This window comes from Nothobranchius furzeri, chromosome 2 (assembly GCF_043380555.1).
Source record: "Nothobranchius furzeri strain GRZ-AD chromosome 2, NfurGRZ-RIMD1, whole genome shotgun sequence".
Taxonomy (NCBI): domain Eukaryota; kingdom Metazoa; phylum Chordata; class Actinopteri; order Cyprinodontiformes; family Nothobranchiidae; genus Nothobranchius; species Nothobranchius furzeri.
Genome location: NC_091742.1, coordinates 7,712,703 through 7,729,486, shown reverse-complemented (window position 1 = coordinate 7,729,486; position 16,784 = coordinate 7,712,703). Strand labels below are relative to the sequence as shown.

The 16,784-nt window shown below is 41.8% G+C and overlaps 1 protein-coding gene across 1 annotated transcript; it reads left to right on the top strand.

The window, feature by feature from the left end:
- The first annotated feature begins 808 nt into the window (after positions 1 to 808).
- Positions 809 to 14,236, top strand: si:dkey-12h9.6 (macoilin-1). Its single transcript, XM_015947446.3, has 11 exons — positions 809 to 1,361; positions 2,589 to 2,730; positions 2,873 to 2,999; positions 3,567 to 3,690; positions 3,921 to 4,099; positions 4,629 to 5,085; positions 5,163 to 5,321; positions 5,433 to 5,603; positions 9,294 to 9,420; positions 10,025 to 10,199; positions 12,358 to 14,236. The coding sequence occupies exons 1-11, from the start codon at positions 1,285 to 1,287 to the stop codon at positions 12,546 to 12,548; spliced, it is 1,929 nt and encodes a 642-aa protein (XP_015802932.3). The 5' UTR covers positions 809 to 1,284; the 3' UTR covers positions 12,549 to 14,236.
- The last annotated feature ends 2,548 nt before the right edge of the window (positions 14,237 to 16,784 follow it).

The window sequence follows — 16,784 nt, the reverse complement described above, 5'->3', positions numbered from 1 at the left end:
GGCTGGTGGACTTTGTAAAATGGAGCTGACATCCGCATCCTGCATGTTTCCTGCATGTTTTAGATTATGAACACAGCTGATTTATTTAATTGAATCACTTCTGTAGACACTAATGAATGCTGGGTAGACATTGACGCCATGGACGTAATTTTGGGGGGGGGAGGACATGTCCTCCCCACTTTTTCCAAAGTCAAGTTTTGACCCCGCACTTTTTACCATCCAAAACAGTATTACGCTATATCAAACTGACAATAGTTGAGCTCTAGGACAAAGAGGAAAGCAACCGTTAGTGTTGAAGCCTGGTTCCCATTAGAGCATACTGTAAAGATACACACACACACCCCACACACCCCACACCCCCACCCCGTGTCCCCCCATTTCTAAAGCCAAAATGACATCCATGATTGACGCAATTAGATTAAGGCAGGGTTATTCAATTCAGGGTTTCGAGGGCCGGTATCCAGCACGTTTTTGGTTTTACCCCTGCTTCAACACACCTGATTTCAATCAGCAGGTGATTAACAGGCTTCTGCAGAGCCCGATGAGCTGCTGCACACGTGAATCGATCTCTGAATCCATTGTCTTGGACCACTAAAACCACTAAAACGTGCTGGATATCAGCCCTCGAGGCCTGGAATTGAATAGTCCTGGATTAAGGTGTTAAAATGAACACAGAGGAGAAAATTTTCATTATGGTTTTACTAATTGAACACTAGGGGAGTGCTAAAAGCTAGCCAAAATTGCTAAGTCTCTACATACATTTTTAATCAAAGAGCTCATGCAGTCAGGTAGAGCTTGAAGTATGTTTTGTGAATCACCTTCATCAACTAAAATACCAAAACTTAACTCAATATTTGCTAAAATGGCAGATTTATGGTCCTTTGTGTTTGTTAATGTTTATTCTTTCAGCCTTCTTTGATTGTAATTTCTGAGTTTCATAAAAAAAATTCACCCGGATTTTTGTTTTCTTCTTCAAATAAAGATAAAACATGTCTTATTTAGAGTGTTGATGAATAATGCTACACGTTTTTAACTCCGTGTGAGCTCATTGTGTTGATCTGCTCCCCTCCTGTGATCAACACTTGTAGGTGCAACCCGCAATGCGCATGCGCAGAGCCGCGGCGCTCTCATCACAGGCTGGAGGCTGGAGTGAGCATCTTCGTCCACAAGGAGGGGAGAAAAGGGTTTGTTTTATTTATTTTCATCACTCTCTCCTTTTTGTTGCTCCTCGCCGTCGCTGCCGCGGTGTAAAGACACCAGCACGGAGGGAGCAGACGCCATAAGATGAAGAAACGATATGTGGACGCGAACAGGCTTCGGAAGATGAAAAAAATGAAAATCACGGAGAAGCTGTCTGAGAGGTAACCGAGCGCGGCGCCTGGCGGCTGCTGCTTTTGTTGTGGTGCCTGTCTTTGTGTGAATTTCAGCCGTCGTCATCCTGCTCACCTGTCTGCCTCCCCATCCCCACCGCTTCATCCGTCTTACACGTTTTAATCGAGTCAATCCGGAGCTTTAAATTAGCATCTGTAGCTAGCGGGAGCGGGGATAGGAAAGCGCTGAGTTACTTCTGACGACATTGTTTACAGAAAGGCAGAAAAAGAGCTTGTCGGCCTGTATTGTTTTTTTTCCAGACAGCTGCATTTAAACCTCCTCATGCTTCCTTGTTTGCACAATAATATAAACACAGGAAATATAACAGGATCGTCCCGTTTTCTGCAACAAATCAGCTGATTTTGCCACAATTAAGACGAAATTTAAACCTTCCAGACAAGAAAAGATGAACAACAGAAGAGTAAGCCCCGATTTTATTGTGCATCTTTTCACTTAGCTTTTCAGCATGATTATATTTTATTTGAATATAAATGTGTTTAGCTAAGTTTTATTCTATTTATGCAGATTTATCTTCTTTTATGGTCTTCATTTGAACATTATTTACATAATGAAATAGATTTGAAATGGTAATTAAAAATAAAAAAGCTGATTTGATGTTATTGAAAAAACAAACGAGGCTTTAATGATCTTGTTTTTGTCCTGAAAAATAAATTAAACCTTTCTTATCATTAAACTACAATAAATAAGATGCCGTTAATTTTATTTTCTTCTGTCTCAACCCCCCAGATTCAAATTATTGCACAAATGTTTTGTTGTAATATTGGGATAAAATGCATGTTAATTTAAAAATATGTTTTGGATCATTTAAAATATAGTTATTTAAATAAAGTAATTTGGGTTGCTGTGGTGCGCCCTCTCTCATCCAGATGAAATATCACCATGGTAACCAAACAAAGGGGTGATGTGATGGCAGTGTATGGATGAGCAGAACAAAGGAGGAAACCACAGCTCCTGTTTGGCTTGTGGCAGCCTAACAAAATGAATGCAGGGGCAGTGTTTGTTTGACACCTCCACTTAAAGGGACAGACTGTATTTTTATTTATTTTTCACAGACGCAGCTGCTCAGTTTATGTTTTATTCCCAGTCTTTTGTTGTTGATAAACTAGCTTCCCATTCGTCCCGACTAGAATCCATCCTTACCCCAGAGGTTTATGTTGGTAAAACCCGTTTTAAAAGAATCCCTCCTCTCTTGGCAGTGCGTACACCTTCCTGAAGTTTATGGCGATGTGGACGCTGGTGCTGCTGGCAGATTTCATCCTCGAATTCCGACTGGAGTATTTATGGCCATGCTGGCTCTTCTTCAGGAGTGTGTACACCACTTTCCACTGCCACGGGCTGGTGAGGACTCCAGCTGCGTGCAGCAGGCCTCATAACGAAAACCCCAGCCTGTTCCGTGCAGCCATAAGACACCATGACTTTCTCCTGAATGATGAATAATGTATTTAACTAAACCCTCTTCGTGTTTCTTGCTTGTTTTCAGGTGATCTGTGTTGTTTTTGTTTGCGCTGCCTTCACGCTGGACATCTTTTGTTTAATCTTTGTTCCGTTGCACTGGCTTTTTTTTGTGGCGAGCACCTACGTGTTATTCAATTATATTTGGCACACAGGTACGTATGTGCTTGGCGTCCTTCATACCATAAATGCACCACCATGCATTCAAATAAACACTTTGTTTTGATGGCAGTGCTGTGTTATGCAACGTCATAATGTAAAGGTTTCCCATAATGCCTTTTATTTAGATGTTATTGTTGCAAAATGTAATTTTTACGCATTTTGTAATACAGAATTAGCAATTTTTTGTTTTCAATATTTTTTTTCCAAATATATGCATCAAAGTATGCATTTTAGTGGGTAACAGGTTGGTTTAATACCATTTTAATGAAAGGAATAACACGATTTCAGCAATTCTGGAGCTTGCAACTTCAAAACCTGCATATATTATTGACCTTTATTGATATTTTCATGCATTTAGGGGTCAGTTTCGCTAATGCCTTTGATCTGTGTCAATAACAAGCTAGATATTCCCTCTCTTTAATTCAAGGAGTCCTATAAGTTTTGATTGTGAGTGCTTCATTTGCCCAGAATTTAAAACGAGCTTCACTTTGCTGTTTTTTATTCTGGGTTTGGGGAGTTTTCCTGTCATTTCTGCCACTAAATCCTGTTTCCCTCCTCAGAAAAGGGCATCTGCATATCGTCTGTGTCCCTGTGGATCCTCCTTGTGTACACAGAGGCTTCGCTTCGACTCAAAGATCTTAATACCTCTCATCCCAACCTCTCTCATCTTTTTGCTGCACACTGGTACTTCACACGCTTCAATTCCAATATTCTGCAAATTAAAATCCTCGTTTACATGAAATGCATTTGTTTAGATGAAAGAACGGATTCAATGAGATGTTTTTCTCATGTTTTGGTTAATGGTTAGTAAGATTGAGGCGCTATGCGAGGTGTGAAAACTCTTAAGTGTTATTATTCTGCATTTGTCAAACTGACAGCGACTTTCTCTGTTTGCTTCCTGTTTTCCTTTGCAGTATCGGATATCCTGTAGTTTATCTGGGGTTCGATGCCACCTGCTACTTCACCAACATTTTTAAGCTGCGCGTGCAGAAAGCTGTCCACAGTGAGAACGACTTTCACGTGCACCTCCTGCAGCACTCGCTGCCGCCGGGCCTGCAGGTTTACTCCAAGACCAGCTCAGACGGCAGTAGCAGTGAGTCCACACACCGGCTGTGGCATCCGCCATCTTTGAAATCGGCTGTTTGGGTTCCGTTCTCACAAAAAATAATAGCATTAGCTTGTGGATTAATAGGAAAACTTTTATCTTTAGGAGACAGATGGTTAAAAAACTGGATTTGCTGTATGCTTTTGATGATAACTTGATTTACCTGCTGGCTTTACTCCTTTATTCTTATTGGTTTAAGTTCCCATGTGACCCACGGTGATTGACAGATCCAATGACCTGCCAATATTTATCTTTTTTACATTCTGTTTCCTGAAAGATTGTGCAGAATAAACCTCTGAGCGCATCTAGCTCATTTTCTCATTATTCCTTAGGTTTCCAGATGTTTCCCCAGAGCCAGAGGAGTCATTCTGTAAATGTTTTCACAGCTGGAGGCACTGTTTTGTGTTTAATGAAGTTTTATGTGCAAATTTGAGTTGAGAGCCAATTTTAAAAGAGAGGAGTTGCATACAGCTGCAGTTAATTTTCAAAAACTTAAATAAGAGCGTTTTCTTTGCAGGCTCTAAATGGAAGGCCAAGCCCGACTCGGGTCAGTACCAGTGTCAGAACGGCGCCCTGGTGGCCCACGATGACGTGCACAGCGTGGACTGCCTCCAGATCCACACCGAGGAGCGAGCAGCCGAGTCGAGATCGGCCGATTTGAACCGGCGGCCGGCGTTATTCGCCAAGCCAGTCGCAGCTGAGCTCAAAGATCAGCTTCACAGCGGGGAAGGAGGTCCGGAATCATCCACAAGCCCAGAAATACTACCTCAAGAGGAGCAGGGAAGCAAAACCCTGCGGGCGGCGAAAAGTTCCTCACCTAAAGCCCGCAGATGCAACACAAACACTCCTTCGCCGCCTGCAGGAAGGACTGAGAAGAAATCGAGGATGAGCTCGAAAACAATCAGCCCCAACAGGGACGCGGCAGACAAGACCACCACAGCAGCTCAGAGTCACCACGCTGAGCAGATGAGCAAGTAAGTTACAGATGATCTCAGCGCGGATGAGCCGAGGTGACCGCGGGATGGTAAAATCCACGCCTTATTTGTGTCAGGCTGGAGGTGGAGCTGCGGAGGCTGAGGAGCGAGCTGCAGGCGAGCAGGCAGAGCGAACAGGAGCTGCGGAGTCACGTCTGTAACCTGACCAACAGCGAGAGGAGCTTGAGGCCAGAGGTGTCCCTCCTCAGACAGTCCAACATGCTGCTGCAGAGCAAGTGTGTGATTTTGATTCAGTCTTCTCTGTAGAGATCTACAAACACCACTTATAAACCCACAAAAAAAGCAACTCGTGCCAGAAAAAAGTCAATCTTAATGTTCTGTTTTAGGATTCTGTGCTTGACTAAAACCAAGCAGCGGGACAAGCAGACCAGCGTGATGCTGGAGAAGAAGAGCAGAGCAGAGGCAGAAGCCAGGCTCTCTGCTGAGAGGCAGTTGGCCGAGCTTCAGGCTCAGAAACAGGAGGAGGCGGCGAGTGCGGCACGGAGTCTAACAAGCAGGTAAACTCACTCCTGCCAAGCCCCGCTGCTTTCCAGAAGTGAGTCGGTGCTTTCAGGCGTTTGGATCCTGCTGAGTGTGATTGGATGCTGTGGAGAGTGTTCGGCCAGACAAATGGTTGATTAGACTGAGTTCTGCTTGCTGTGAGTTGGAGGAGGAGATCAACGGCTGGAGGGAGCCGAGGGTACAGGGGTCGCCGACGGCCTTTGAGCTGATAAAGCAGCAAGTTCCAAAAGTCATTAACTACTTTTAATATAATTGAAGCCACATTTACTTCACATTTGCCATTTTTTTGTGTCATAAAAAGATCAAAAGCTGCACATCAGATAACAACCAAAACCTGGATTGTTATTTATCAGATTTTATTAGCTCTAACCTTCAGATACTCATGATGAGTCGTGTGGATCTCCTCTTCTAATTCTCTGCAGTGAGCCACAGCTTTATGACCCCCTCACAGCTAACGCCACAGATGTGACCTGGGCTTTCCACGGGACGCGTAACGTACAGGACGCGTTCAGCGCAACCTCAGCGATGATTCCCTTCCAGCCAGGAGCGTTCCAGATGGCTGCGAATGTGCCCCATGCAGCTGGTCTTGCGAGATCACAGGAGAATTCCAAAATCACACGTGATTTCACTAGTTCACGCAATAGCAGGCAAGGAGAAAGACAGCCGCATGAATTCATATGTAGCATATTTTTTAGTAAACGATAGAAAATCTGCTTCTTTCTTTTATTTTGAAAGTTGCCGGAAGCTCCCGTGTTTGATTTCCTGTCTGGCCTGATCTGAACAGCTAAAAATAGACCCGAAGAGTAAACCATGACAATACGCTTCTGGGATGCGTCTAGTGGTGTGCATCTCTACCTGCCTCACGATTCGATCCGATTCCGATTATCTGCCTAACGATTCGATTTGAGTCTGAAATGCATCACGATTCTTCACACAAAAATTTTCATTACTTAATAAAAGCAGTAGAATAGTTTTCAATTTCTTTTTGATTTCGAAATCCCTGAAAAACAGAACATTCATCTATTCACTATAGTGAGCAATAATGTTTAAAGTGTGCTGCCTATAATTACTTAAATAATTCAAGAAATAATGTTTTCGGTAGAGCAGCTTTAAGATAGAATATTACTGAACTTAAAAATAGTAAACAAAGACTGTGTTAAGTGATTCTTTCACATCCAGGATCCCAAAACAGAAATTAGCCCAGACATCCGATTTAAATGTAACGGGTACATCTTTGATTACTGGTAATGTTGGCCCTGTATCCCTGTCCAATTGCTTCTAGGACAACGCAGTGCGCATGTCATTGCAACTCTGCCCCCAGAAGTAATACCTCAAAATTTTATTGTCCTCGCATAGACATAGACCAGGGGTCGGCAACCTGTTCCCATCAAAGAGGCATTATTACCCGTTTCCCACAGTAAAGAAAACCCTGCAGCAGCCGCGGCGTTGTGGGCGGGGCCTACCCTCAGACAGCAGCCGGTACCGGTCGCTCGTGTACGTCAAAGTTATCTTTCATAAGAAGATAATCAATAAAACAATTTATATAAAGTGGATCCAGAAGTTGTAGCCTGTCTCTGCTACAATATTTTGATATTTTTCACCCTGTTGGTGGTTTTACTGAGCAGGTGCCACTTTTGTCATACGTTTCTTTTAAAACATGTTTAGACTGTTCAGAATACAAATCCAGGCTCTGTCACATTTGATTGTTGTAATTAAACTTTGTAGGTGGGGGAGGTCAGAAAAGGATCCGATCATTTTGTTTTTCCCTCATTTACAGTGACGGAGATAATGGCGCAGTGCGCCTGGCTCTGGTGTTAATCAAGTTAAATTATATCTATTTTCACAAGAAAACAAAACACTTAAAAGCAGGGCTTGTGTTGTGTTGACTGGATAGTTCCCGTTTTTGACTATTTATTTTGACGGAGAAAGAATAGAAAGACCCCGACGCATGCAGACGAACTGACACTTTATTCGTTTCGCACATCGCAGATGTAGCTAAATCACTTGATTCCCTTCTGAGCTGGACACGGAGCTCAGCGCAGCTCGCTGTCAGCGCGTACGTACGGCGCACAGTGAGCTGAAGATGTGGAGAGGGGCTTGGAGCACGTCGCAGAACCAGGGCGCATGCAGGAAGATTCCTCCGACTGAAGCGTGACTTGTCGCTTAGAAAATGCTCCCTGATTATGAAACTTTGGCTGAATAGCACTTGTTCCTGTCTCCAATGTGGCGACACATCCAGGAGCTGAGGAGAATCCCAGAATCTCACATCCTCGTCAGCTCAGAACACGCATATGATGACGCACAAGCGTGACGCGTCTACCCGGTCTCACAGTAAGACCGGGTTGGAACTGTTCAGGTTTACGCAGACAATCTTTACATTTAGAATTGGCTTACAGATGTAAAATTAATGCAGTAAAATATAAAGCATTTTATTTAAATATCCATTCATTATTTTACAAGCACAGAGAGCCGCATCAGATGGATGGAAGAGCTGCATGCGGCTCCAGAGCCGCGGTTGCCGATCCCCGACATAGACATAGGGAGAGAATCTCATTATGTCACGTTGCTGCATCGATGCGGAATCACGCACGGCTGAATCGCGATGCATCTTAGAATCGATCATTTTCCCACCTCTAGATGCGTCTAGTGGAAACACACCCATTTACTATAATGGTAGCTATTAGCTGCGTATTACGCTTCACAGACATTAAGCAATGATTATGCGTCCGGTGGAAAGTCGTGTCTTTTGGGCTGGAATACACTTGCTTTTAATCACGTGTTAGGGTGCCTCGTGTAATTTGTGTATTTTTAATAAAGTACATTGTTTGTGCACGTCCTCTGAACTTAACGCAATACATTCACAAGCTGCAATATGCGAGTAACCAGTAGGGGGAGTTGATAAAACTAGTGAAAGATACTTGCCATTGTCACGTCGTCTCCGGTTTAGAGGTCTTTCTGCGACACAGCTGCTGTCTTTTAGTCTGTTAACTAGTTACTGATCTCTTCTATTGAAGCCTCGTTTGTTTGGTTGTACACTACAAACTCGGGACTCTGAGTTCTCTACTGGTGCCCCCTAGTGGGATACTCCAGTACTACGTGCAGTGCAACAGCAAGTATGCGAACCAAGATGCAGCCCGCTGCCTGCGTCAACGCGAGGTAAAAAAGCAAGCATATTACTAGCCATCCACCCCTTTACGCGTGACATCACGCGCCCAAGATTCCACCCCCAGCTTCTGCTGACCACTGTTGTGGTAAAACCCTAACAGATGTGGAAGCTTAGCGCTAAACAAAGTTAGCTTTGAGATGTACTTTTTTGATCATCTGCACAAAAATGTGTTAAATGATCTAACAATATCTAAATCTCTAGGTTTGACTTTGTTAGCTTAACTCTTGGAGATTCAGCTCTGGATAACTACAGAGGGCTCTTTTGCCCTCCAGCGTTGTGGATGTGCGCTATTACCCGGATGTAAACAATAACATTCAAAGTGTCTATAGACATTTAAAGTGGGTGGTCATAATGTTGTGGCAGTTTTTTTAAAGCATCTTATGAAAGTATCTCTGAAAAATAACCTTTTCTCATTTATTATTAAAATGATTTATGAATCCAATATTGTTATTTAAATGATTTATTTCTGTAACCTGATGAAGCCCCGCCCCCTTCATGTTCTCTCCGTCTCCTACACCAGGCAGGAACACTGTGAAACCCAAATGTTAAGGAAAAGAGTTAAAGATCTAGAAACAGAGTACAAACAACTACAGCTGGAGTATCAAGTGAAAGAGAGTCGTGTGGTAGATCTAGAGAGAGAGATTGAGGTATCTTTTTTTACTCTACTTGGGAATGAAATTGTGAGTTTTTTTTAAGTGTTTGTGAGTCTGACGTGGTTTTAGTGCTCCGTCGTCCTGAGTTTGGTCATAATCAACTTTTTCCTGTTTTAATTTGTTGTTTTTTTGTCTTGAAATTTGATCTGAATGGGGTTTTCCTCAAGGACATTTAGTGTGTTTTGTGTTTTATTTTGGCCTGCGGTCAACATATTGCACTTTGTCATCCCATCAGTGTGCAGTATTATTGAATGGTGGTTTCTGTGTGGCATCAGGTGTGTGCGCCGTCATATCATGTGGTATTTGATCTCATGCTAGCGCCATTTTTCTCCATGTATGCATGCTTGGACCAAGTCTGTCAGGACAACATTGCACTGCTTCTGCTTCAGGACACCTTAACAAAAAATGTTAAAATAATCTAATATCTTTGTTTTAATGTGTATATGGTGCATTGGTTGCCTGAGCAAATTCATCAAATACTTTATTCATGAAAAAGAAGCTTGGGAAACCAAAGGAGAGTCCCTCAGGTGTCCTCAGCAGGAGGACTTTGATATTTTTTTTATGTTTCTCCTCATCACTGATGTGTTTTTGAACTCAGGCTTTGGGAAAGTACCGCTGTGTGGAGAAAGAGACAGACATGTTGCTGTCCACCTTATCAGCCATGCAGGAGAAGGCTCAGCATCTGGAGTACAACCTGAGCGCCGAGACTCGGATCAAGTTGGACCTTTTCTCAGCTCTGGGAGACGCTCGCAGGCAGCTGGAAATCGCTCAAGGTTGGATATTTAACCTCGTTTAACAGATTCAAATCACCTAGTTTCATGCAATTCCAGGTTTAGCTGCAACACCACCACCATGTGGTCAAAATGGTGCATTACACATTAGCTTTGCTTTGTTCAAAACCATAAAAATCCACCAGATTATTTATTTAAAATGACCACTAGAAAATTAGTAACTGTTTAGTAATTAGTAATGTTTTTAAATTCAGATTCATGTGAATCAGTCTCCCCATTAGGGACAAATAACACTGAAGTAAACAACAATCATTTGCTACTAATCTAGTTTGGGAGTTTTTCACTGTAAATATCTTCAGATTTTTGTATTGGAGCCTTTTTCATGTATTTTATTCTGCTTGACATCAGCACCACCTGCTGTCTTGTGAAGATTTGTTAATTAAACCATGTTTCGCTCAAACATTTGCACCATTTCCAAAGCTTTGCCCTTTGTTTTGTTCATTTTGTTTGTCAGAGCCAGCTATTAGTGTCACTTTTCTACAAATATGTGTCATAAGTCATGAATGCAACAGCAGCCAGATGACTCACCGGGCCGTTCTGCAGTCATTAAGTCATTTAGTTTGTGTGTGTGTATATGTGTGTGTGTGTGTGTGTGTGTGTGTGTGTGTGTGTGTGTGTGTGTGTGTGTGTGTGTGTGCGCGTGTGTGTGCGCTGCAGCACTTATAGATTTAAAGTACATAATAAAATAATTAGAGGTGGGAATTTAACTCGTTATTTACAATTAATTAATAAAAATAAAATAACACATTTAAATTTGACCCCTGTGAGCCTGAGCACCCCCAGTTGGGGCCCGGAAAGGTTTAGCATCACATTTGATTCCATATATATCAATAAATATCGTCAAGCTGCACCTCTAACAAAACAGCAGAGCCTGGGCTACAAGACCATACAAACCTTCTTTACGTGCTCCAAACACAACTTCATCTTCATACAATTAAATCAGTCATGATAAATCACTCTTCTTGGGAAAAAAAGAGAAACAAAAATCAACTTTTTTACTGTTTTGTTTTCTAGTTGGTAGAAAGTAGGCAGGCAGTAGTTTTTTTTTTTTTTCATATGAACTTTATAACAGCAGGAGGGACAAGCATACATGCAGCACTCACCCTCTACGCACCACGGGTCCCCGGAAGAACGAAAACAACGAATGCAAGTCAACGGGGCTAAAAACGCTATTTTCTAATCCGCTTTGCTCTAATCCCTAGATCGTACATATGTTGTACTGCAATTTTAATTAAAAGTAATGATGGGTTTTTCGACCACTCCAGTCACGTACTTTGAGATTTATTAGCTTTTAAAAGTTCGTAATTCGCACGACTACAAGCTAGAAATCTGCATGTCGCATATGTGACGTCACCACATAATCTCCTCTCCTCTAGCGTAGCTGCAATTTACCAAATAACCATATTTATGGTGGTTCTTTCCTCCTGTGGGAAGTTTGCTGAACTTGCAGCCATTTCCTCAGTTTTCTCCACGTCTGGTTCGATGAAGTCACTTTCGTGAAGCACATTTGTAGTCCTGGACTTGTTTCCACACAAAATCTAAAATATTGTTCCCTCCCATTTGAAAATAAGATCGTTCTTGGTATCAAAGTGTGTCTTTAAAATTCACGATCACATGTGGAATCCATGGCACAAAACAAGCGGAGTTAGAAAATAGTGTTTTTAGCCAAGTTGACTTGCGTTCATTTTTTCGTTCTTCCAGGGAGCCAAACTGGTCCCATCTATATCAGCGGTGCTCTGCTGCCACCTAGTGGTCAGTTTCGTAAACATTTACGATGTTCATTTATACTTCATCAATAACACAATTACTAATATTTACACATCCCAATAAATCCCACAATGGCTACCTTTTATAATGAGTCCAACGTAATAAAATAGACCTTGTGGTTACAGAAATATGCTCATTAAAGTGTGGGTATGTTACCTGTACCCCACTGACATCATGTTTTATTTAAAAACTGCCTAGGTGCAAATTGCCACGAACAGTTAATGTTATTAATTACAAAGCCTTGGATGAACTGGATACATTTTTAATCAAGTCCCACCCCTAAAAATAATATATTACAGCATGGAAATAGTGTTTTATTTCATTTCCTACTCAAGTTGCTGGCTATTCTCATATTTCTTCACCTGCCCAACAGATAAAGTAAAGAAGCAGGACAGGGAGATCCGTGAGATGAAGCAGAAAATCGCAGAGGTGATGGCGGTCAGTCCTGGTGTGTCCTACGTGGCTCCACGGCCGCAGGTTCCTCAGTATCTCACCAAGTTCCTGAACTCGGAGCGCTACATGCTGAATCCGAGGGCACTCATGTACCAGTGTCTGAAGAAATAAAAGGATGATCTGGAGCTTCAATGCATCCGCAGCTCTCCTCGTCAGGACCAGAGCTAAACAACACCATGAAGACACGAGCAGGAACAGTCCGAGCCTCCACAAGTCCAATGCCTTCGTCTCTGCACTGTTGGTGCTAACTTGAAAACCATCTTTATAGTTCCTGTTTGTATCAAAACTCCCAAGAGTCTCACTCGGGGGGGCGGGGGGACAAGGTATTTAATATGCAGAGCTGCATAAGGCGGCGCTTTGAACATAATGACACACAACAGCAGATTCAGATCTTGTTTGCTTAGACAAGCTGGTCCTCAATATTTTTGTCTTGTGTGCAAAAAATGAAAATCTGTATTAGTAAAATATTGGAATTCTTTAAAAAAAAAGGGAAAGGAACCACTTTACGTGGTTTAAGTGTTGTTCAATAACTGGAGCAATTCAACCCTTTATTTGAATTAGTTTTTATTTCTGCAGCAATATTGACAAAAATATTCAGAAAAAAAAAGATAATTAAAAAAAAATTGTTCACAGTTGGCGGCTATTTTCTAATAGTGACGACGAGCTCAGTGGAACCAGAGCAGCTAAACGGAACTTAGCCATAATTAATTTTACTGTTTACAAGCTGCGCCACTCGGGTGTAAACATCAGAAATATTCTCGTTTGAGATTCTTAACCACGACCGTTTTCGGTGTTTCGTCTTCAATTCTATTGTGAAATGTGTCTCAATTATAAAGAGATGGAAATCTATAAGAATACAGAATAATCCGGTATTCCAAAGGAAGTGAATTTAAACTTGTTGGTGTTTTTTTAAATATGAATTTCCTTATTGGATTTATTAAAAAAATGTCCACAGTTATTTATACCCATTTCTGGGAGCATAAATGTAACTATTAAACATTTTTAAGGCAAGTGTGAAACGAAATGTTTGTCAGCTTGTCTCGATTGTAAATAGAAAAATATTTGGATTGTGCTGAAATTCAGACAGAACTTGTGGATTTATTGAGTTTATTTAATTTCCTATTTTTATTTTAATCTAAAAATAATCCGTGTTTTGGGAAAGAGACTTGTATGAGTTGGAATATTTCTACAGAACAGATGTCAGCTTTGTTTGAAGCGTCCTGGCGGCAGTCTTGAGAACTGATGAGGTGCAGTAACTGGAGCGGAGCGGCTTGAGAACAGGTGAACTGACGTGGCTCACGGATTTAATTAATGTGCCTAAATACAATACTTTCAAACTGGGAAGTGAAACATGAATTTAATGTGAAACAGTAACGTGTTTGAAGTGCTATGTACGGTTTTTGTAGTTTTTTTTACACACAAATGTACAGAATAGAAAATCCCCACGCCGCCGAAAACCACTCAAACGAGCCGTGGTCGTTTTGGTAGCTTTTTATTTAGAGCGTGTTTCTTAAAGTGTTTTATATAAAAACTATTTTTTAGTCTTGCTGTTCTTCTCTTTTACTGCCGTCTTTTTCTACGACAGTTTGTCGGCATGAAATGTGTTTTATTCGACCGCCGTCCGAGCACACGTGGATTTATTTATGTACATGAATACACTTGTCCAAGGGCTACCGTTTGAATTATTTGTTCAAAATGTTTTACAAACACTGATGCTCTGAGGTTAGAGGTCACGCTTCTGATACACAAGGATGGGGTTTTGTATGAATTATTTAATTAAACTATTGAATTTTGTCTGATTTGTGTGTCTGCATGTTTGTTTAAGTCTCAGAAAGAGAAGGTATAATTAAGGGTAGACCAATAAGGTCTGATAAGCTGATTTAGGGGTTTCCCCCCCTCATTATCTGCGCGCTAAAACTCCACTGATAATATCAGTCGATCCTCAAAATTTCTGAAGCTGAAACAGTTTCTGAACACTGAGTTTAACTTTGTGACCTTCTCCGTGTTAAAATCAGACATCTACACACAAAAATCAGACCAAGTATTAAATATTTAAAACTGATAAAAAGAAATTTTGGTTGAAAATATTTTTTTGCATTCAACACAATGTTATTCAGGAACTTAAATATTCATTTAAATGAAATTCTGCAGCAACACCAGGCTGCCCAAGAATTTGTCTGACTTTAAATTGGCTTTAATTAGGAGGTAAATCAGCCAATGGCAATTATATTAAAAAAAATGGTAAATATTGGCTCAATATATCAGATGACCGATATATCGCTCTACCCCTATAATTAAAAAAATTAGCCAACAGGATTTGTAGAATGCCTGAGGAAATATCGGTCTCACTAGACATCATACTAGTTAATATTAATGCTAATTATATAAATTTACACCAATCCGTTTTGTATTATGTGATTATCTATGGCTGATTGCAAACAGCACCAGCAGCCGCTAGCTTTAGCACTTTTGATAACATTTCTGCTAAAATACTCATTTGATGCTAAAGTGTTAGCGGTTGGCAGGGGTGGACTGGGACCAAAATTCGGCCCTGGCATTTTTACAAATCGTCGGCCCTCATGTCGGCCCTCCCCATCAGGAGAGCGGTGGGGGTGAGGGGTGTTACCGCCCGCGGACTCGTCTCTAGGCCGAATGTGAGATCTAATATGGACTGGGACTGTTAAATTACAAGCAGGGCCAGACCGCTGCGACCGGGAGCCCTGGCCTTCCAGATGAGCTCATTCTCCACGGGCAGAGATCAGCGGGACATCATCGCTCTATTGCGTTTTTCTTGCTAAAAACACCTGGAAAAACTCTGTCAGCTTCAGCTTACCATGTAGCTAATGTTCTGCAGATCACCAACTGTGGAGTAGTGTCGGCCCAAGCTGGGCAAGCAGCTCACTTGGCTAAGCAGCCCACCGGGACAGTGCCAGAATGCCAGATAGGCCAGTCCACCCCTGGCGGTTGGTAACATTTTGATCCTATTTTTGAGATTGGAGACAAAACATGTTCAACAAACAGCCATTGGCCTCCAGGCAGCAGTGCAATGGAAGTACAAGTACTTAGTTACTGTACTTAAGTACAAAGTTCCTTGCTGTAGTTCTTTTTTAAAACACAGAGCAGTTTTGTTTACCCCTTTTCCTGCTGAAACGTAACGGGAAAACAGGTAAACAAAACTGCTCTGTGTTTTAAAAAAGAACTACAGCATGGAATTAGTACGGTGGCCCAGAAGGGTCATTAAATTAAAAAAGCCACAACACAACAAAACCCACAACACAACACAAGAAAAACTACAACGGAAGTTCTGCTAAAACCAGAACCAGTAGTTGGCGGTAACGCGCCACATTGTTGACGAAGAGAAAGAAGAAGCACCACAACAAACAAATACGGTAACGGGAGTTTGAGTGGAAGAGTAATTAAAACGTTGTTCAGTTAACAGTGTTGAAGTATGTTGTTTTGAAGATAAATTACTTTGTTGTGTTGTGGCTTTTGTAATTTGATGACCCTTCTGGGCCACTGTAAATTAGAGATACGACACAGCAAGAACACACCTAAGATATACAAAGTTCCTGTATCTGTACTTGAGTAGTTTTCTTAAAGGCCTACTTTTTACTTTTACTCCAATAAATTTTCTAAAATGTTTAGCAAGTACTTCAGTTTCCATTTTGTCCGACCCTCACCGTGCCCCTGGTCGGTTGGAGACAGATGATAGGTGCCAGATATGCTCGAGTCCTGCGCCTGCCAATGACGTCACACTACGTCCACTCAGCTTTCACACATACTTCTTGTAAAGAGTTGAGCAGTTTTGTTAACACATTTTTGTGTCTTACCGCCTAAATGTTTTCAGATGAGATTGCATTTGTTTTAGAAACAACCAGCTGTTGAGCCTAGCTGTTAGCTTGTCGAAACATCAGGTGCTGCTGATTTGGCTTTATTTTTTCATATTGAGAAATGAAGAAAGGTTGTGGAAACGGAGTTGTATCCAGAATATCATGTAGACCAGGGCTATTCCATTCTGGGCCTCGAGGGCTGGTATCAAGCAGGTTTTGCTTCAACACACCTGATTTCAATTAGTAGGTGATTAACAGGCTTCTGCAGAGCCTGATGAGCTGCTGCACATGTGATTCAACCACTGAATCAAGTGTTGGATCAGAGAAACCACTAAAACGTGCTGGATATCGGCCCTCGAGGCCCGGAATTGAATAGCCCTGATGTAGATGGTTCCCAGGATGCCAGGCAATCCCACACTCGTATCTACAGACCCCAGCAGGAGGTAGTTACCCCTTTCCCAATCGCCTACGTTACTCCAGCCGGTGCGCACATGCCGCACAAGCTGGACGCTTCCGA